At 38.9% G+C, this 22,869-nt stretch overlaps 3 protein-coding genes across 4 annotated transcripts in view; 1 reads left to right on the forward strand and 2 right to left on the reverse strand.

Moving 5' to 3' along the window:
• Window positions 1-364: 364 nt before the first annotated feature.
• On the reverse strand, window positions 365-1,588 carry LOC133521727 (uncharacterized). The gene has a single exon (XM_061856791.1). The coding sequence runs from the start codon at window positions 1,586-1,588 to the stop codon at window positions 365-367; it is 1,224 nt and encodes a 407-aa protein (XP_061712775.1).
• Window positions 1,589-7,413: 5,825 nt separating this feature from the next.
• On the reverse strand, window positions 7,414-9,015 carry LOC133521786 (uncharacterized). 2 transcript variants are annotated; one of them, XM_061856853.1, is made up of 3 exons: window positions 8,602-9,015; window positions 8,329-8,503; window positions 7,414-8,158 (listed from the first exon to the last, which is right to left on the reverse strand). In XM_061856853.1, exons 2-3 carry the CDS (start codon window positions 8,357-8,359, stop codon window positions 7,524-7,526), a joined length of 666 nt encoding a protein of 221 aa, XP_061712837.1. In that variant the 5' UTR covers window positions 8,360-8,503; window positions 8,602-9,015; the 3' UTR covers window positions 7,414-7,523. The 2 variants fall into 2 exon arrangements, with proteins under 2 accessions (XP_061712837.1, XP_061712836.1); XM_061856852.1 differs by having other exon boundaries at window positions 8,329-9,015.
• A 7,530-nt stretch (window positions 9,016-16,545) lies between these two features.
• The window catches only part of LOC133521788 (serine palmitoyltransferase 3-like), a 46,001-nt gene continuing 39,677 nt past the window's right edge, over window positions 16,546-22,869 (forward strand). The window contains exon 1 of the mRNA XM_061856855.1: window positions 16,546-16,557. The gene's annotated coding sequence lies outside the window, so the exon portion shown is untranslated. The remainder of the gene's footprint in view (window positions 16,558-22,869) is intronic.

Raw genomic sequence — 22,869 nt, forward strand, 5'->3', positions numbered from 1 at the left:
TGAAACACACATTGGGCTATGAAAGAAGTTTCCAATGACGTCAACTTTTTCCGCAAACATTGCATTCCATTCTTCACAGGTGAGTTCATAATGGCCATTAAAACTGACACAGGTATGTAATCTGATTTTAGCTTGAATAAACTGCAACTTTAAGTATACATGGATATTTGCAATCGGAGCACTTGCACCAGCAGGACAGCGTTTGAGATTGTAGACACTCTTGCTCAGCTCACAGCAACCATCACCAGCACCGGAACAATCAATCGACGGTGTGTAAGAAGGTAAAAAAATGTTTGAATAATTCATTTTTTAAACGTATTTTCAAAGTTCCAAGACACGTTTACAATTGAGGGTGGTCAATGCTCTACTGAATGATTTTACGTGTGGCACTGGTGAGAGCGTTGTACTCAAACAGTGAATCATTGATAATGAGACAGTATGCCGTGGTGTTGGCAGGTACATTCTCTTTAAACTCCATTTCCAATTTAATATCAATAGCACCAGCTCCCGAGTTGAAGCTGTCACACTGTCTGGACGTGTCAATGACTATTAATGGAGAGTGTGTCTTGTAATGAGCATAATTTACTTGAGGGCTGGTATGATCACGGCTGTAGTACGATCGTTGGAAATTGGTAAATGCGTCATATAAGAGCGCATAGTTGTTTGTTTTAAATTCAGCCGAAAAAGGATCGTATGGATAATACTGTGCGTTCAAATACACCCTGCAATTGGTAAGATTACAATGGTCGAATATACTCATATCTTTGGTCTTGTCGTTCCTGCGTGCCGTTTGGAAACCAACAATGAGATAGCGAGGTTTCTCCAGCTGAGTACTAGTCTTGATGCACCAAATATGACGTTCTGAGGAAGGTAGTACGGGATATTCATACAGTTCCCACGTGCGGAACGCTATCTGAACTGGTATGCTGCCCTCAACATACGACATTAAGCGCAGTTTCTCCTTATCAGATACTTTTATGACTGGCATCCTCCATGTGACACGAGTGATTTCAATCTCACCATTTGGAGTCGGCGGTTTCGGTACCGTATTCGGATCAACGGGTGCTAAATCTAAACAGTTTACATCTATACTGGCGCGATTTAATATCAACTCGTGTTTCCCATTCATTATTACCTTCTTGTAATCCTCGGCGAAACCCAAGAAATGAGATAGTGGTATGGTTAATGTAAACTTGTCATGTATCTTTTTAGCACCAACTTCCCACCCCGCTGTCTGAAGACTATGGTCCATTTCCTTGGTGTATGAGATTAGTCCCTTAATGGTGGATGTGATGCCGCAGTTTCTCGCTCGATCAATCTCCACACCGTTCAATTCATAACGAATGTCTTGAAATAAAAAAGCAGCACCATTGTTGACCAGTAGACAGCCTTTCTCCACAGTGCCTTCCACTAATATTTGACTTTGACTCGGTAGTAGAATTAGATCTTGACGGTTGATACATATGTGGATGTTATCGTTGTTTTTGAAAGAGTCATTATACGGAGTGTATGGGTGAAATTCTATACTTTCTATACTGTCATCGAATAACACCTTCTCACCAATGTTTAAGATAGATGACGAGGACATACTTTGAAACCGATACTCTGTAAAAATGTACTGTTTTCTCTAGTCAATTTCCTTGGTTGTTGTTGTTTTTGTAGTGACTGCCGCTGTCTCTCGTTAATACGACGAGTTGTAGTAGTTCTCTCGACGAGAGCAAGATCTCGACTAGTTGTGAAGGTGTTGTTACCAAGGCTTTTATTGTTATGTATAATCATTTTTTTTTTTACTTTTTACGAATATGCAAACGAAGTGCAATGCTTTCACCTCGGAAATTTACCGTATTACCGTGCTCGTTTACAATGCGCAATTCAATGTTTTGTATGCGATTGTTACTCTTCTTGACGGGTAGATATATAATATTGGTAGGTTGTTCAATAATTTGGTAGCCGGGCGGGACGTCAGGTGAAAACTCGTGTAAAACATGTGACGGCTTGTTGTTTACGAATGAGCCCTCCACAATATTGCACTCTATTCTTATAGTGTTTGTAATGATTATGTTAATTGTTTTATCCGACCAATGTGATGTTTTTGCTTTAAGCTTTTTCGCTGAATAACCAAACAATGACCCTATGCTGTTTGGTTTGTCAAAGCGAATATCATACTTTGGCGAGAATATCATACACTTGGAGGTATTGTTATTTACAAAGATATCCACCAATTTTTCACCATCACCTTTAGCCCTCTTTGTCATTTCCTCGTTCAAGAGGTGTATTATACTGGAGAGCTCGTATGAACCTTCAGGAATTGCGATTACATCATCCCCATAGTGAAACATATTATTGCTCTTATCAACATTAGGAATAGTGTTGAAAGTCTTAAAGTACACGAGAGCACACTCGTAAAAACCATCATTGTCCAATTCTAGAGCCGGTTGAAAGTCTACATTCAACACAGGCTCGTTACCGCTCAGACTTATTGTGAATGATGTCATAGACATGATACTGACGGGTAGACGATTAATGTAAGAATGAAACTACACATGTAATGCTCATGATATTTATTTAAAACAAACGCTTAGCATTGGTACACAGGAAGGCCAAACATAAGTGTCCACAATTTACAGTATTAAATTTCTGTAATCGATTGTAATTATACTCTACTCGCATGTTGCGCTGTTGTTTGGTACTAGCGGAATCATTTATATAATCAATAAACTCTCGAGGTGGTCTCAAATCACCAAAGCTATCAAAATATAGACAATAATCACCCTTTTTCGCATAGGCACACCAATGTGTACCTTCACCCTGCTGAGAGTCTAAATTGATAATACCAGTTTCATAATAGTGAGGTTTCTTTGGGAGATTATCTCGCATGAAAACACCCCTAAAGTAGGGGATTTTCTCTCTACGTGCAAATCTCACAATGTCCACATCGGTGAGAGCTTGACCAATCGGAGGTAAATCTAATTTCTTGTTTTTTTTTTTTTTCGCCACTTTTGCAGTTGCCGATACTGTTGCTGCTGCTGCTGCTGCTGCTGCTGCTGCGTTATTAGCCGGTGTAATGTAGAGTCCCATTCCACGTTTATAAGGTGCTAAATATAAACCTCTACCGACAATCTTGCTTTCATTATTATTATTATTATTTCTATTCCTGACCATTTCATAAATATTTTTAGCAGCAGTGGTAACACCGCCGGCCAAAGTTCCCGTGGCTGCTAAAGCACCCAGTAGCGGTATCAAAGCTGGTAGGAAACCGCCTTTCTTAGGTATTGGAATGACTCGCTGTTTCTGTTGTCCCTTAACAATTTTCCCTTTAACAAAATGTTTAGCAGCTTTTACACCCACTTTTAGTAGTGTATTAGTAGCTGTATCCTTCTTTTTCGCAATGTGTTTTTTTTACAGCATCACGACTTGCTTTAATGACTTTAGATATGGGAATCATACCCATACCGTGTTTAACTTTATATTTCATAATCTTATCTACCGCTAACGCGGCAATACGTTCACCAATTGAATTGTTACCACGCCAACGATTTTCAGCAGCTTGGGCCAATCGCAAATCTGCTTGATGACGTCCCTCCAATGTTTTATCACGTGAGTAGGCAATATCGTGTAATTTACAAGCTTCGTCAAGCGGATTCACACCGGGATCGTTGCGAGCCAATCTCTCCTTCAATCTAGTACCGGGACCGCAATAATTGTAACCGGGTATGTGCGCTTCGAATGGTAGATTATTAATTAAATTATTTATAATACCCCCACCGCTACTATGAGATCGCAGTCGTCTAGGTCGTTTGGGATTATGCTTAACACTAACCCCGCCAATGTGTGTTATCATCTCAAGTATCTATACTTGACTGTGTACGTGAGTATAAAGTATGCCTATATATCTATATAATATTTAAACCTTTGAAATTTGATCATGTATGTGTGTATGTGTGAGTATAAAATACATGTCCTAACGATTTGATACATCACAGTGAAATGAAGCTTAAAAAACAAAACACGTCACTGGCTATTAAAGATTGGAGTGTTGTGCTAGATGATAATGTGAAACCAGCAATGACTCGTCGCTCCCTTAAACATGGCTCGTTGCTGGCGAATAACATTAGATGTCTCATCTGTGGACCTTCCAACTGTGGCAAGACAAATGTTCTGTTGTCTCTGCTCTTACATCCGAACGGTGTAAAGTTTCATAATGTTTATCTTTATTCGAAATCATTGAATCAACCTAAATACAAGTTTCTGAGTGACGTTTTAGAGCAAGCGGGTGACATACCGTTTCACACGTACAATGATAAGAGTCAAGTCGTCCCACCGGAGGAAGCTGCGGAGGACAGCGTCATTGTATTTGACGATGTGGCTTTGGAAGATCAAGATGCCATTCGTCAGTACTTTGCAATGGGACGTCATCGTTGGTTAGATTGTTTCTACTTATGCCAGACATATAGTAGGATACCTAAACAGTTGGTACGTGATAATGCCAATCTTATATTGCTATTCAAACAGGACGAGTTGAATTTAAAACATGCCTATGACGATCACGTGAACACCGATATGGGTTGGGAAAAATTTAAGGAAATTTGTCGCGAGTGTTGGCAGAAAAAGTACACTTTTTTAACAATCGACAAGGAGAGAGACATCAATAAGGGTCGATATCGTAAAGGATTTGACGTTTTCATTATTGTATAAAATTTAGTGTCATCTCCGGTTTATTATCAGTTTTATGTTGTCAGCTACTGAAGAACAACGTCGTTTAATTTATATCCTATCAACATATTAGCATCGGCCGTACCAAAAGCAGCAGCAGCAGCAAAAGCAGCATCAGCACATACACTATAAAATAAAATATGTTTGGTAATAAAAAGTTGAAACGGAAACTCGTAGATTCCATTGAGAGTGTAAAGAGAAAAGTAAAAGCGTTGCGAGCAGATAAAACTTTGCTTGACACTTCGCTAGCTCAAACCTTTGAACCAATTACAAAACCGCTCAATGTTTTAATGACTAAAGCTTTAGAATCTAAAGGTAATAATAATAATGATGACAATGCTAAACCAGCAGTAATGAATAACCCCCAGCTCCCTTTGATAAAGACCTCCACACCATTGTCAAAACATTCACGTAAAAGGAAATATCTGATTAAAACCGAAGAACCCAATAGTAAACTGATTAAGTGGAGTAATAATCTTTTTACAAAAACACAACAGTTTGATGATGCTGCTGATGATGATGATGATGAAGATGATTCTAATGATGATGCTGATAATGATGATGATGATGATGAAAGAAAAACAGAGGGAGATGAAGAGTTTAGCGATGCTGAAGATATGAAGTCGGCTCTTGAATTTGATGAAGGTGGTGGTGGTAGTGGTAATAGTAGTATTGATGATCTACAAAATAAATATATGAAACATCTTTTAAAAACATCAAAAATACCATTTGGTGTTTATCTCAAGGATAATAAAATGCATATTGGTAATAGTCGGGTTAAAATCATTGATGACGTGTTACATATTAAAGATTCACGATTCAACCTAACTCCTGGACTGTTGGAACTTATCTTTAAAAGAATACCAAACAAGAATATAGTTTTGAGAAAAGATGTAGAGGATTACAATAATATTTTAGACATTACAAACGCTCATCGTAGAGGATTCTCGCCAAACGGCCAATTGAGTGGAGATAGAAGTGTAAAATATCAATGTTACATTAAACAACCACAAGAATCAAAGAAACATAAAGAAGGTGGATGTTTGAACTCTGGTAGAAGAGATGTATTAACAACTAAAACTTTTTATCCTAAAACTGATTATATCTATTGGGATGATCCCAACGAACTGGTGAGCCGTTTACAGCTTTTGATAGCATCACAGAATGCTGGCAACACCTCTCATTCGAACGAGATCAATGCAATCGTTGAGGAACTGACTGAGAGCGGTATAATTTTAAAGTAAGAAAACAGACCCTCTTCTGTTAGCTGTTTTTAAACCTGTTCTGAGCTGTTATCTAATAAAACAGACATGTTTTGTAACTAAGCCTCTCCCCCCTTGCTACCTTGTTATAAATACCGATGAGACCTCCCCATCGTTCACTTTCACAATGCCTCTTAACAAGTTTGGACAATACTTGGGTAGCGAGTCTACAATCCGTGACGACTTGAAAGTGGAACGAGATTTAGTAAATTTTGAAAATAGACGGGTGGCAGGAATTCATAAATCTTTTCTTAAAACTGATGCTATTTGTAGGGCTGAATTGGATGAACAAGTAGTATTTTTAAACACAAAGCTAAAGGCAAATATTAAAGATATAAAAGATTTACGGGTAAAGGTTGAACAATTATCAGCTAGAATTACTACACAAACACACGCACCACAACCAGCCCAAACACCATCAGCAACGGCAATAGCTCCAGGAAAGCGATTGAAGAAAAATGAGTAAAGCTCAAGTGGTCAACGAGATACACAGGTATGCGAGAAAAACATTTCCACGTCGTCGATTCATTCAGAGGGGGCTCGATGACACATGGCAGATTGATCTAATTGATATGCAAAAGTACTCCAAGGATAATAACAACTACAAGTACATTCTAGTGTGTATCGATACCTTTCCAAATACGCTTGGATGCAACCGCTAAAGTCTAAGAGCGCTGAAGATGTTACAAAGGCAATGAGCAGAATTTTGAGTGAAAACGGGAGAAAGCCCAAGAATATTCAATCAGATGATGGAAAAGAGTTTTTCAATGTCAAATTTAAATCGCTCATGAAACATCATCATATCAATCACTACTCTACCTATAGTGTCATGAAAGCTTCCATAGTGGAAAGGCTAATTAGAACCTTAAAACATTGGATTTGGAAACAATTTAGCATGAATGGTTCCTACAAATGGATACAGCTGACAAGTGAAGTGGAACAATATTACAATAACAAACTGCATCGTACTATCGGTATGGCACCGGCGAGTGTGAATAAAAACAACTCTAAACAGTTGTTACATAAAGTCTACAATCACATTAAAGTCAAACCACGTGCCAAGTTCAAGGTCGGTCAACATGTGAGAATTAGTAAATATAAATCCACTTTCGCCAAAGGCTACACCGGCAATTGGACTACGGAAATATTTACAATAACTAAAGTGCAAACTACTAATCCAGTGACCTATTTACTTCAAGACGCTAATCACCAACCCATCTCTGGATGTTTTTATGAACAAGAGTTGCAGAAAACTAAACACAATGACATTTATCTAGTGGAAAAAGTTTTAAAGCGTCGTGGAAATAAAGTGTATGTAAAATGGCTTGGCTTAAATGAAAAAAGTTGGATAGAAAAAGATAACATTGTGTAACTATTTTACTCAATAAATATTCATTTACTCCAAATCAATGAGGTTTCACTCAATAAAACATTCCTATATTCAGTAATATGAATTTATTATTAATACGTGTACATTAAAACATTTACATTCGCAGCGAGCTAACAATTTAAAATTAAACAATGACAAGGAATAAATGCATCATCACCTTAATATGTACGAGCATTCTTACATTTAGGTTCACATTCATAATCACCGGAAGCTATTATGTTTGGACCTAGCACACAAAATATTACATTGATTAAATAATTAAAAGATTTAGTATTGAACACCACGCGTGAAAATAGTTCCGCTGTAACGCCACCTAATAACGCAATCCAGTCTTGATAGTTGATTTGAGCATCTCCCACTATCTCTTCTACATCATCGTTTAAATCGTCCCACATTACAATTAACTGGTAAATATGACAATCGTCATGGTGACCTTCGATATACAATCGTTTTAACAATCTCGCTACTTCCGCTCTAAATGTGTGAAATGGCATGGGGAGGCGCCATCTATTAATCAGAGTATTGTTCTGGAACGCTTTTATCCACTTGCTTTTACATCCTTGATAAAAAGATTTCATTTCATCGCTCGTATCGCTCTCAGAAGCGCTCTCTAGGCAGTTTGTTTTTCCCTTGTCCCCATCGTCTTGTTGTGCCTTTGCTGTTGCCATCGGTTGTGGTCCGGGTGACGATTGCGAAGTGGAGCTGCTACAGCCACCGTCACAGCCGCCGCCGCCGCTTGTGGTGGTGGACAACCAACACTGGCAGCACCAAGTGGTGATGGTATTGTTGTCGGCTGGGGAAAATATAATAAAAATATTGTTATTATTTATATTAAAAGTCAGCAAGTGTTCCTAATTGAGAACATAAGGGATAGGTCGAAAGTGATAGATTATTTAAACTACACAGACAGAACAGAGGTGAAATACTCAAATGTTAATGTGACTATAATACAACTATACTTACATTTGGTATATGATGAAGCTTGCGGATCCATGATTTCAACGCAATATTCGTTGTGACACTGTAGTGGGAATATGGTTCAACATGCTCTTTTATAGCAGAAAAATTCAGTGGAGGGGTGGGGTGTAGACGGGCGGGGCGCATGTGGTAAAGAAACGTGTGAAACGGTTCTCATGAACTATATGAAAAGAGGAAAAGATTTGTTTGTTAAGTTATCGTACAGGAAACGAAACTACATTATTTTGTAATAATTAAAATATAAATATATGTACTTACCTCAACTTTCGGTGCAAACTGAACCATCTTTGTCGAGCGAGGTCAAATGTAGTCATTTACATTATTGCTCAACGAGCTATAGGAAATTGGCATCGATACATGCGAATTTCACATAACGCCTAGTCTCACTACGATTGCATATATAGTCGAGAAATTAGGACCAGTTTCACCGTGACGGGGTGGCCTAGGGGTTCATGACGTTAACTGGCTAAAGACGCCCCGGTCAGCTAAAGACGCTGGTTCGAATCCGACCTTCGCCACTGGAGGCCACCTCGTCACTTTTTGTTTGTCGTACACGTACAAAGTGGTGCCATCTATTTTAGCGAAGTTTTCCCTCGGGAGATAAATACCTTAAACATAGAAAGTAGCGCCAACTGGCGAGGATATATGCACAACTACCAAGGGGCGCAGGGCCAGGGGCAGCGGCGGGGAGGGGGCGGGGGAGGGCGGGGAGGCGGCGGGGAAGGGGGCTAGTGGCGCCCTCTAACGGATCTTTGCCGAACTACCAAGTGGCGCAGGCCAGGGGCAGCGGCGGGGAGGGGGGCGGGGGGGGGGGGGGGGGGGGCGGGGAGGCGGCGGGGAAGGTGGGGGAGGGGGGGAGGGGGGGAGGGGGGTGAGGGGGGGGGGAGGGGGAGGGGTGGGGGGTGAGGGGTGAGGGGGAGAGGGGGGGGGGGGGGAGAGGGGGGTGGGGGTGGGGGGTGAAGGGGGAGGGGGTGAGGGGGAGGGGGGGGGAGGGGTGAGGGGGAGGGGGGTGAGGGGGAGGGGGGTGGGGTTGAGGGGGGAGGGGTGAGGGGGGGTGAGGGGGAGATAAATACCTAAAGTGAGCTGGAATCGGCATATCCTCCCTACTTAGGCACTTTAAAGAAACGAAGTGCCTCTTTAAGTGTTTCGAATGGGAGACTGTTAAAAGCGTTCTTGACATCCAAGGAGACTGCCATCATTACATTTCTGCCATCTGTAGCCTCTCTTGAGAGCGTTTTCAGGTGCTCTATTGCGTCGACTGTTGATCGGCCCACTCGGAAGCCAAATTGCTTGTCAGAGAGGTTTGGGCCCACTACCTCCAGGTGTCGGACGAGGCGGTCAGCTAAGATTTTCTCAAGCAGTTTACCCACCTCGTCCAGCAGCACTATGGGTCTGTACGCTGATGGTTGACCACTAGGGCGACCCTCCTTGGGGATCAAGCAGACCCTGCCTGTCTTCCATAGCTTCGGGAATTGTCCAGTGCCAAGACACTTGTTGAAAAAATCCTGGATCCAGTCCACCCATGACTCTGCTGCAATAAACAGTAGTCGCCCAGGCACCCCATCTGGTCCTGGAGCTGTGCGTCTTGTACGAAGCCGATCTAAGGCTTTCGTCATTTCTTCGTCTCTTATTGGCGGAACATCTGTCTCGTTATATGTTATTTCGAGGGAGGGGGGAGCCATCATAGGAGGATGATGTCCCGGCGAGACCGGAAACAGAACTCCCATGATCCTTTCTAGAGCATCTGGTGATAGAGTCTCGGTTGCAGAGGCACCTTGCGCTTTAAGTTTCTTGCGCGCAGTTTTATATGGGCGCCCCCAGGGGTCTCGACTTAGGCTGGCCAGAATTTCTTATGAGAATGTGTTATGTTGTTTTCTATTCTTCCATGCACGCTTTGGACATGGGGATGTCTGTTTTACCCATATTGTGTAGGTGTTTGTTAAGTATGTTATGTCCTGTAATTAATCCTACTATTTTACGTAGTTGGTGTCTAGGTGTTTTCAGTAGTATGTGTGTAGATTATACGGGGGCGGCCTTGTGGCGGGTCCGTGTGTCTCTTAACCGTGTGTACGGATAGTTCGTAGTGCAACCAAGTTATGCAAAGTTGAGGTAGGAAAGGCGTAACTTCCTACTTCACGAGTACTATTTTAGAAGGCTAAACCTAACTTTTGTAAGTTAAGCCAATTGATGAGTTTCAAAAGTTGATTCTGATGTTCTTCGTTTGACCGGGACCGGTCAGTTTTTTGTGTGATGTATTTACTCGTATTTGTGTGATGAGCACGAATATTTGTTCCTGATGGGTGTTTTCTATGTATTTAAGTATTTACATATTAAATATATCGTTGTCCGAGTACCCAAAACACAAGCCTTCTCGAGCTTACTGTGAGACTTAGTCAATTTGTGTAATGATGTCGTGAATGTCGGTGGCAAACAAGCATAAGGCCCGCCTGATGCTTACCTATATACGCCTGTACCTCCAGATGAATTACATGCGCGTTGCCGACCCTAACACTCCGCACCCTCGTTGAGGTCTGGCAACCTTATTCACCGGCGAGAACACAACACTATGAGTAGGGTCTAGTGAACTCTAGTGAAATTTTAAATCCTACTTACAATTTTACCTACATACTATATTGACCGGTCGAACTGCCTTCTCGTTATACATACCTATACACTTATTATGTAACCACAAACGTTATTTCGTTATATTAACTGCAATATAATATATTTGAGTGATTGCGGGAAACCAGTAGCTATCGCAAATAAAGCTATAATTACATTGATATTTGCTGAACCGAACTAATGAAATTGCTACCACTCGTATATTAAAATACAAACGGCTGCTGTCCACAAATATGGGAGCGAATCGTGACAAGATTTGTATTTATTTAGAGACAATTTGATTCGGCTGAATGAAATATCTGAATAGAGGAGGTTCTCTAAACTAATTATTAACAACAAGACGTCTGCTATTTTTTCATCTTATGCGAGAAATAGAAAAACTTACCGCTTGGGGTGAGACTCGAACTTGCGACCTTACAGAACACCGGTCTTATCGCTTTTAACACATTCACCACTAACGTTTTCATAGCGCTACGCTCGTAGCCGATCCAAGCGTTTTCCCGGGTTAATTTGTACTGGTAACTCCGGGTTTAACCGGTTGACACCGAGTTAATAGTGGCTAACCCTGGATGGAGTATGTGGCCCTTAGTGTTACTACTTACATAATTCGTTTTATTTTTTCAATGCATTTTAATGCATGTTAGTTCTAAAAGTAATGTTTTGAAAATGTGTCTTACCGTGTTTCTTGCCGATCCCATATTGGAATACCCTGATACAATTTACGAGGGATTTAAATCTTCTCGGTTCAGAACCGGCGTAGCTTTATTTGACGTTCATAAGCGCAATGTAATATGCCTACTTGGAAAATAAATTATCTTTATCTAATGCGAAACATCACCAAGCTGCAATATTTTTCAGTTTAATATTGAGAAATAAAATTATATTGTTACCAACCACTACAAGTTTGTAACTACTGGTTTCTCACTATCGTCATGGAGAAAATGAGAAAAGAAATAGTTACCAGCCACAGTCCGGACTATTTGAACCAAAGCCTTACTTTAAACTCGAACGAGACAGTTTGCGGATTATAATCACAATTAGCAGATGTATTTAGCAAGAATAGCTGTGATAACGAATTTGCACAGACTTGCGAATAGTGAGTTACTACGGAGGAGGTGGAGCAAGTGTCGAGCGGTGGTCTAAATTAATTTCATAATCATTTATTTCGTGTAACTGAAACCCATTATGTTAAGTTAAAAACTCTTCAATTGCAATTGCTCTTCCATAGTCGAATTTATCGCAAGGAAACCTCAACTTGTGATAGTCACACTTCTCATAGTCTTACATATGTAGTCTGAAGTCATAAATCTCGCTTCCGCATGAGGCGAGTATGACGACTACATCACTACTTATAGCCAAAATAATCTTGTACAATAAACTGAGCCCGACCTGTGCCCAGCTGTGGGATGATAGTATGGCGATGTTTAGGTTATTGTGTCGTATTCTTTTGGGTTTAATACACTTGAGTGAAATTAAATATTATCCCCTCGTGCGGCAAGATACCTTGAAACACTCTTCGACAACGGCGCAAGCGGCGGCCGCCATTTTTTTTATTTAAAACTTGCCGCCTCCAGGCTGCGCGCTGTATAGCGCGAAAATTTAAAATATTGGTTTGCCGCTCGAGGGGTTATCTGTGTGTGATGTCAATCTTCCAAAGAATTTCAATAGCGCAATGGTTGACTGGTAGAGAATGCCTCAAGGCGTTAAGTCCGCCATTTGTACTCTTTTTGTAAATTTGTGCAATAAAGTTTAAATAAATAATACTGTGGCCCTAGTGAAAAAGGGTACAAGTCTCTGGCAGTTTAGGTGTATAAGGGCATAAGTATTACGTGGAACTTACACCCCTTTACACCTGCGCTGCCAGAGACTTGTACCCTTTTTCACTAGGGACACATTTATTTATTTATATAACCTTTATTATGGACGCCGCATCACATGCCTCCCTTGAGCATCCACTTTTCTAGCGCATGCGCCATAGATTACTCGCCTAATTCGCGTAACACATGCAAGTCTCGCATAAAACGTGAAAACTACAGCAGACATGCATGCGCACTCGACTCGAGGTGTATTTGCTAAGATCTGACCTACAAGCACGAGTTGCGTTCTCGCGCGTGACTCCATAGCTCTAATGCTAGACGTTCTAGATCCCTATTTAAAATTGCTATACGTTCTTGGTTTGCTCCAAACAGCGCCTCGACTGATTAGCCGAGGACGGAGTTCGTTATTCAATTAGGGCCGGTTAATCAGCGCCAAACAGAATGTATTCGGAATGAATAATTCTGCACTCTGGTTAGTCTGTTCCGGGTTATTTGCATTTCTTCGACGTGTTTAAGTCCGTTTTCTTAGTTTTATCACTTATTTGGTCTAGCTAGTATGGGTCGAGCTTTTGCATTTTTAAATGAGCCCTAATCTGAAACACCGGAATTATAGTTTAATTCTATGTATGTATCACTCTTTATCCCACAATCGAATTTATTTTGGTAAAATATTATCATAATTTAAATTAAGCCTGGCGCTTCTTGTCAGATACCAGTTTTCGTGGTCCTCGGCCAAGTCTTTTAGGTTAGTTAGTTAAACATCACATTTGCTTTTTCTTTTAGTTGATGTGTATAGGTTTCTCGTGGTTTTCCTGTTCCTCGTCTAGCTTCTATCTAATACAATTAAAATTGATACTATTAGATAAATTTTTTTTAATTCCAGGCAGCATCACAGACTGAACGAACAGTCCAACTGCAGTTTGCACTGACTGGGCCGGATCGGAACGCCATGCTTAAGAAGAAAGGGGACGGCTGCTTCTCCATACTAACGTAGTCCCCATTTTCATCTCTGGATATTGAAATGATGGAAAATATTTTTACATGATGATGTACTCATATTAACCATAGGTGTGCCACTACGTTGAAAATAATAATAAAAATACTAACTTTTCCTTACTACAAGAGTCAAGGGTCAGTCGAAGGCAGCTACACAATATTAATAAACAGACAGGGATAGCAAGTACTGGCAATATTCCCTGAATAAACGATCAGCATTCAATATCTGGTTTATTTATTAACAGACATAGGAATCTGCAGGGCAACATTGTTTGACAAGTAGGGAGTTCCTGTATCGATAAACTCAACTATCGATACTAGTTCTATATACTAATGATCACTCAAGGGTTTGCTTGTAATAATATTTTTTTATTAAGAGTAAAAAAATAATTAAATAATAACTCAATTTATAATATTTTAACTCAATTCCTATGTCTGTTAATAAATAAACCAGATATTGAATGGTGATCGTTTATTCAGGGAATATTGCCAGTACTTGCTATGAAAACAGAGCGGCCTGTATTAATTTTCAATCTAATTACCCAGCCAAATCTAATCACAAAATGAATATAAATAAATGCTCTGGTCGAGAGTAATATAACGTTCAAAGTCCAAAAGGCGTTCATCACGGAACGGAATGCCAAGTCAAAACGCCGTGTCATGCCACGTCTGGTCAGGTCATATTGTTGTTGGTAGCGCAAGCGGGAGCCTAATTTTATGGTAAACTAGTGAATGTTGACCTAAATATAAGGTGTAACAAAAATAGTGAGGATCCGTTTAACCCTTAAATGCATAGTTATGCATGCAGCCTTTTCTTGGTTTGCAATTATTTTATATTTAAAATCTTTACCATATATATCACAAATCGTGTACCTTTCTGATAGTAGTAAGATTTTTCATATATCTCTTACCGAAACTTATATATTTACATAAATATGATTTAGCCTATGTAAATTCTAACACTGATTTAGCAGTGAAAATCGATGTTCTATTTTTTTTTCATAATTTTTCCCAGAATTAGTAAACAATTTTGTAACACATATATTGATTTCAGGCAAAAATAAAAAAAATCATGCGTTTAAGGGTTAAGGGCATATTCGGTAGATCGTGTTCTTATTGGAAAAGAATAGAAAAAAACATCTTTTGACGCGAGAAGTTTTTGGCCTTTGTATGGAGCCCATACAAAAAAAATAGCGTATTTTTTTTGTTTGCTAATCAGAACACGATACCGAGTATGCCTTTAAACGGATCCCTATTATTTTTGGCACACCTTGTATAACTAGAATGCATAATTAGGAGCGCACTTAGGTATTTTAATTCTTATTTTAATTTTTTTTATGCGCTATGTCTTATATGTTATTTTCAGGTAAATAAATCATGTTCCGAGTCATCAAATCGTGCACTTTACCTGATTAAATTCTTCCTGGAAGCCAATTCAAACTTACCTTTTGACATCTTAATGATACCTAAATGACTGCATTTTGTTATCATTCACCCGTGCGTCTTCCTCACGCCAATACATAAACAAATGTTAACAAAACGACATGATTTAGATATCGTTTTAATGTCAAAATGTACAGTCTGCTGCAGATAAAGGTACCCTGCATGAAGTTTGTATGCAAAGTATTGCTGACTGTCCATTTAATTTGGCCTCCTGGATCAAACTGGATCAAACCTTCAAATTAGAGGATCTGACTCATCTTTACGAGACGCATGATATATTATACTAAAGGTTAGTAAGGTACTAAGAAGTTGTATTAACTTATAATGGTGATTTCTTTTTATATGAATTGAGAATGTATAATTAATATGAATCAGATCTATATGAAATGTTACTCTGTGACATTGAAATACTTGGTTTAAATACTATTGTACCTATTATTAAGACATTTTGACCTGTAACTTTGGCGTTATTAATAAAGATTTGTACGTGTATTTGTGTTTTTGGCACCTAAATAATAACTTTAGTTATGGTATATCCTATTATTTATAACTAGGTCTTTATACTATCACCAACTATTATATAAGATACCCTATTATTGTCTGATCATTAAATGTTCCTACGTTCGGTAAGCTGCAGCAATAGCCCAGTAGATTTATAGCGCGGGTCACTTTCTGTGACGCGAGCCGTGGGCTGCAATACGGCTCTCAGATTAGTAGACAGGTAAGTTAGAATATGTCTAAGATAACTCTGCACAGGCTTTCTGGTGATATGCTTGTAAATTATGAATCTTTCTTGCACCAACATGTCTCTGTTTGACCCAATGGTTGACTGGTTGACCTGGGTGGATCTAACGCATTAAGTTCGCCATTTGTACCTACATTTTTCTTTGTTTGTAGGTAGTATATTAATACACTATAACCAACTATTAATATAGGTACTATATATTTTTTGTAAAACAAAGAGTAAACTTGCCATACGTATTATTATAAGCTCAAAAAAATTCTGTTACCTATCGACACACAAAATTATCTCCTCGTGCCAGATTGAAACATTTTAATGGATTCTTCTGATCCATCCCTCAAAAAATAAGCACATAAAAAACACATAAAAAACGTATGTATTATGAAATTTCCATGGTATGGACTTTGCTGTACGTGATCTGTAAAACTCGTCCGTCGCCCGCCTGGCCATCCGTCATTCTACTAATTGGCCACCACATCTATAGCAGATGATTGTTGCAGCGTCGGGTAAAATCTGGTGTTGCGGGGAGGTTGATTGCAACGTCTGCGATGACTGAAGATTCTAATACCAGAGAATACATGACGAGAGCCCAAGGTAGGAGGTCTAGACGAGTCTTTTCTGCCTAAAGTTCTCTAACCAGTCCTTGTCATGTTTGTCTACACTCACTTCGAGATCACGACGCGACTCTGGCCTCACTCATTACGCCGCAGGGATTGTCATGCTAATGGCTGAGACTACTTTGACTACCCCTTGTCACAATCTGTGCCAGCTTAAATTTGATTACACTTACAGACTATAGATAATCTGCTATGCTACCTTCACACTATAACCATAACCAACTATTAAATATTGGTTTTTATACTTTTGTAGAATAAAAAAACCATTATCGCTTTAACATATTTAAAAAAAAAACCATTGCCTATCGAATTCGTCGAAAATTATCGTCTTGTGCTGAAACATGTTAATGGGTTCTTCTGATCCATCTCTTGAAAAATAATCTGAATGCATTTTGAAATGTCCATGGAATGGACTGTGCTGGTACGTGATTCGTAAAACTTCCCTGTCGGTTGTCGCCGTCCGGGCCATACGTCATTACTCCGCAGGGATTGTCATGCTAATGACGATAGAGTTCGACTAGTACTTTATTACATAGTTCTAAGTATGGGATAATTTTTTTAAACACTTATTTTGTTATAATTCCTTTTCCACTCACGACGTGTCCTAAGTATAATTATTTTTTTTTCAAAAAGTGATATTAAAATTGAGTTTAAGATCAACTTCCTACCACTTCAATAAATAAAAAGTACATCAATATGTTTTAAAACTTTTTAATTATATGAAGATACATTTTTACTATATACTATTAAATTATCTAAGTCAACAAAGCAGTTTTTCAATTGACGCTACTGTCATTGCACGCGAAAATGCGCTTGGACAAGTCTTTAACCCCATAGGCATATGCTTCGTTTGAAACTATCTATCATGTGTAAATTCTGTACACTTACAACTTTCTGAACGTATCCATTGTATGTAAAACTTCCATCCATCCATTTTATATAATAATTTTAGCAATGAAATATAGTACCAGACGTAGATATGGTTTCATTTCAAGTTTCATTTAATTTAAGCGTCTTGTTTTGAAGGGGGAGCGTAATAACTGAAATGGGAGCGGCATTGTGGCGGCGGGCTTGTGACTCCTAAGTCATCCAGTAATCCCTACCCGATTGAGATTTAGCAACTTGTGGCGGTTTTGATCTTATTATATAAAAGTCGTGCGTGAGATGCGCACCAATCGCCAAGACGATCACCAAGATCTCATCAAAACCATAAAAAATTGTTTAATTCGAATTAATATCCTGGCCTGTAATAATCGTTTGGACTGAGCCGTCCCATACAAATCGATATAAGCTTCGTTTTGATAAGCTTAACTCAATCGATTAATCCGTTGTGCAATCAACAGCTTATATAAATTCAAACGCCGTATAGATTTAGGCAAAATAATGGAGCATTGCACGTTTTGTTCGGATTATAGATTAACGACCTGTCTGGCCTAGTAGGTAGGTAGGCCTTGCCTATGAAGCCGATGGTCCCGGGTTCAAATTCTGGTAAGGGCATTTATTTGTGTGATGAGCATGGATATTTGTTCCTGTATTTACATACATTCATACATACATGCATATAATCACGCCTATTTCCCGGAGGGGTAGGCAGAGACCACGGATTTCCACTTGCTACGATCCTGACATACCTCTTCCGCTTCCTTCACTTTCATGACATTCCTCATACACGCTCGTCGATTTAAGGTGCTCTTGACCTGGCCTTTCTTCAGGATTTCCCCGATTATAAGTTCCTGTATTTAAATATTTATAAATATATATATTATATAATATATCGTAGTCTAAGTACCCGCAATACGAACGTTATTGAGCTTACCGCGGGACTTAGTAAATTTATGTCATAATATCCTATAATATTTATAGGATATTATTACAATTTATTTTTATCTTTCTTTAAATCCAGAGGTCGCGGGTTCATATCCTGGCTCGTACCAATGAGTTTTTCGGAACTTATGTACGAAATGTCATTTGATATTTACCACCAGCTTTTCGGTGAAAGAAAACATCGTGAGGAAACCTGCATACATCTGCGAAGAAATTCAAAGGTGTATGTGAAGTCCCCAATCCGCATTGGGTTTGCGTGGAGACTATAGCCCGAGCCCTCTCGCCCATGAGAGGAGGCCTGTGCCCAGCAGTGGGACGTATATAGGCTGAAATATTATTATATCTCCTTGGATTTCACGGGCCTATAAATCCCGGTCTTTTGATAGGCTTGCGTGGGGATATAGATCCAACACGTAGAGGAATTATATTTATAATTATAATTATTATTATTTATTATCATTTATAGATATAGTGATCTGTGACTTACGCTAAATATGTAAAATATATTTATTTTAACAACACAATTTAATCTTAATAGATAAATGTAAATGAATAACATTATAAGATCTTCATTGTGTAAACAACGTATAAATAAGCAAGCTTATGTCTGAAAATATCTTACATAAAAGGATACCGCGAACAGAGACAAATTTCTGGACAAAAAAAACACTTCATATAAAAATAACACATATATAGAAATATTTAGTTTATGATATTGTTATAAAGTCACGAAAATCATTTAAACAAATAAATAATAACCAGACTGAGAGACATAAATAATGATCTTTAGGAGTTTCCACTGGGACCTTTGACACACCTAAGGTAAGACAATGATCCATTCATTTTATTCGTGTAAATAATTAAAATGTATTATATTTTATTTATACAGGCGTATCTTGTTTTCTGTTTAATCCTAAACTTCGTTCATTGAAATATTTAAATAGGTAAGTATTTCTAGGAGATATTACACCGAATTCTCGGTACTATTTGTTTCATTTATTTATTTTATTTAGAAACAATTATCACTTTCAAAATCTGATCATATTTAGTATTTTATTACCACTTCATCCACACTTTTACATCACACTCACCACGTGATCTGGGTTCCGACAGAATACCAGTGCTTTGCTCGAAAGAGTGAAGCGTATAGCTGAGTCGGCACCCTTTTGTTTTTGCTGCAATGCACACATTATAACTACTACTATTCCACTATTCCTGTTTGTTTATAATATTTATAAGATTCTGTATTTCGTTTTAATTGATTGTGTACTTTGTTAATTGTGTATTTCTCTGTTTGCCTATATGTTTTTAAATTGTGTGTATTTGCAGCAAACAAATAAACGCTTTACTCGTATCTATCTATCTTTAGGCCTTCAATGCGAGTAGGAGCTAGATTATAAACGCATCGGAGACGATTAACACTTTCCGTGCCAAGCGCCCCATTTCCAATACAAAATAAACACACGTACATGTTCTTGGCAGTCAATTTGGGGGCCTTTATTACTAACTTATTATCCCATATGTAATAAAGAATGAGGCTGGTTAAGATTTCTTGTTAAAATGTAACAAAATAATAAAACCTCCTCCTTCTCCTCCTTGAATCGGTTTCCTCGTCACTGAGGGTCGTGACCGCTTCTATGGAACAGCTTTTCTTTGACAATTTGCCGCCACCTCTTTCTGTCTGTCGCCGAATGCGTCCGTGGAGCGTCACCTCAAGGGCTGAGCGAATTTGGTCAGTCCACCTCATTGGACTCCTGCGTCTCGGCTTATCGCCTTCGATTTTAGCAGTGATTACCAGCTTTTCCAGGTTATCACTGTCTTTCCTGCCAATGTGGCCAAAATACACAAGCACTTTGCGTAAACAGATGGTAGACAGCCTGGTTGTGATGTTCAGTTCATCTAGGATAGATGCATTAGTGCGGCGTTCTGTCCAGTGTATATTCAGCATCCTCCTCCAACACCACATCTCAAAGGCATCAATTCGGTTACGGTCAGGTTTCCTAAGGGTCCATGTCTCTACACCATATGTGAACATGGAGAAAACTAGAGAAATGGAGAAATAAAACCTAATTAACGAATAAATGAACGATTCAGATTTTACTATTTTTCAATGTTTATTCTTCTTTTTCTTAGTTATATAATCTTGTTTAGTCATTGAGGTTGTTGCATGGCCTTTTTATACTAAATATTTAAAGTAAGTTTAATATTTATCTATGATATAGACAATACATTGAAAAATACTTTTACTGTTAGAAGGTATTATCAAAAACAGCAATAATCGGTATCTGTAGCAATAGTTTCCCCTCTCTACTTGTAATGACTCCTCGATTACCTTGAGCCCGACAATTTCGAGTGCCAGTGAAGTGGACTGGATCATTCACTACGATTAAGTGTGAGATAATAAACCCATCCGAGAGGACTTATTATTAGTATTAGTAACTTGTTATCTCAGATAAATAAGGAATGAGACTTTAACAGGACACTAAAGAAGTATGTATAATAAACAAAGCGTATTGTAAACCGCAGTAGGGGAAGGTGGGATAAGATGGGGACTTAAGGCATTTCATAAAAAAAACCCTCTGTTTTAAATTGCGCTATGTATGAACTTTTAAAAAGAAAATAATCAGCAGGAAGGAATTAATGAGTTTAGAATACTAAAGTAAACAAACATCAATAAAAAATATGTCACCCATCTTGTATATCATATATTATGAACAGTCACGCACTTTATATACGTCAATAATTAGATAAAACCACTTAGAATAAATAAAAAACATACTTACGAAGTAAAAACGTGCACTCCTCCGACCAAACTTTTTGTTACACTAACAAGTATTGCTAAATACCGTCAGATGGCGTTAAAATACATTTTCTAGTGACACTGGAAAATCTATTTTGGTAAGGTCTCCATCTTACCTCTCTACCCTGTCTTATCCCACCTTCCCCTACCTAACTATAAAGTGGTCATGCTATCAATGCTTCAAGGAATTACCCTGGTGACCACACTCTTAGTTAGTCGCTTGGACTGTCTCAATCAGTGCTTGCCCTGGTACACTGTGATGAGCGGTAGCGATTTTGTTAAGATTATATGTACAAAGTATTTTTGTACTCAGCTAAATTACTATTGGGTGACGACTAGTCTGGCCTAGTCGATAGTGATCCTGCCTATGAAGCCGATGGTTCTGGGTTAAAATCCTGGTAATAGAGCATTTATTTGTGTGATGAGCAAAGATGCTTCAGGGGTGTTTTCTATTTGTATGATATATTAAAATTGTGTAAGGATGACCTGTGTTATTTAATGATTGAATTTTTGAAAAAGGGAAAAATACAACGTCTTGGGTGAGATTGACAGTCACAGTTCTGATACATCGGTTCACCGCTCTACAAACTGAGATGCTGAAGATTTTAAATCGTTAGAAGACAAATTCAACCGAAGATCTGGATAAGATCGTAGAAGACTGTAAGATGAGGGCAGCGCGCAAACTCAGCCGGCTCTTCTTTTCACCTCGTCTACTCGATAGCATTTCCATCTGCACCACATAGATTAGCAGTCCTTAACTATGCATTTCTCCAGAAACTACTTGCCTCGCACAGCTAAACTGTGAAATGAACTGTCGTCTGCGGTATTTTCGGACCGTGACCTGCGTACTCCCATCTTAAATTCCAGTAACGCACTTGCTACCCCTCTGGCGTTGCTATAAAGTTTACCATCAGGCAATGTTTGTACATTTGCCTCCCTTACCATTAAAACCACCTCCACCACCTTACAGAACAGCAGCCAAATAACACTAGACCCTACTCATAGTGTTGTGTTCCTGCCGGTAGTAGCCGTAGCCGGAGTAAGGTTGCCAGAACTCAACGAGGGGAGGGCGGGTTTAGGGTCGGCAACGCGCATGTAACTCCTCTGGAATTGCAGGCGTACATAGGCTACGGAGACTGCTTACCATCAGGCGGGCCGTTGCCACCGAAAAATATTAAAAAAAAACTCTTTTAGTTAATACAGTTTACCCTCTCCTGACTTGAACCAGATCAGTATTTAAGCCGCTACTAATTACCAAGACTGGACGCCACCCGCTTACTTTGTGATCTTGTACCGTGTATGTCTGTTTTAACACTCGTAGCTTGTAACTTGCACGTATTTATAAGACTGTATATAGAGCTTTTAAGCATTTAACAGTACATTTGGTGCTACTTTACCGCACTAGTGCGATAATTAGGATATTAAGTCACTATGTCGAAAATTTAAACTGTAAAACGTTGTACTTATACGATATATGTGCGAATAGATGATTCGCAACTCGTGTCGATTTAAAACACTCCTTTCGGTGGTGTTTCAGTTTATCGCTACTCGTTTCGAATTTCCTATTTTTCGCACTTGTATCGTAATGTACTATTGTTACATACCTGGTGAGAATATTCGCTGTCATCGGGTAAATCTCGATAGCTCAGTTGGCAGAGCGATGGG

The sequence above is a fragment of the Cydia pomonella genome, chromosome 10, assembly GCF_033807575.1.
Source record: "Cydia pomonella isolate Wapato2018A chromosome 10, ilCydPomo1, whole genome shotgun sequence".
Taxonomy (NCBI): domain Eukaryota; kingdom Metazoa; phylum Arthropoda; class Insecta; order Lepidoptera; family Tortricidae; genus Cydia; species Cydia pomonella.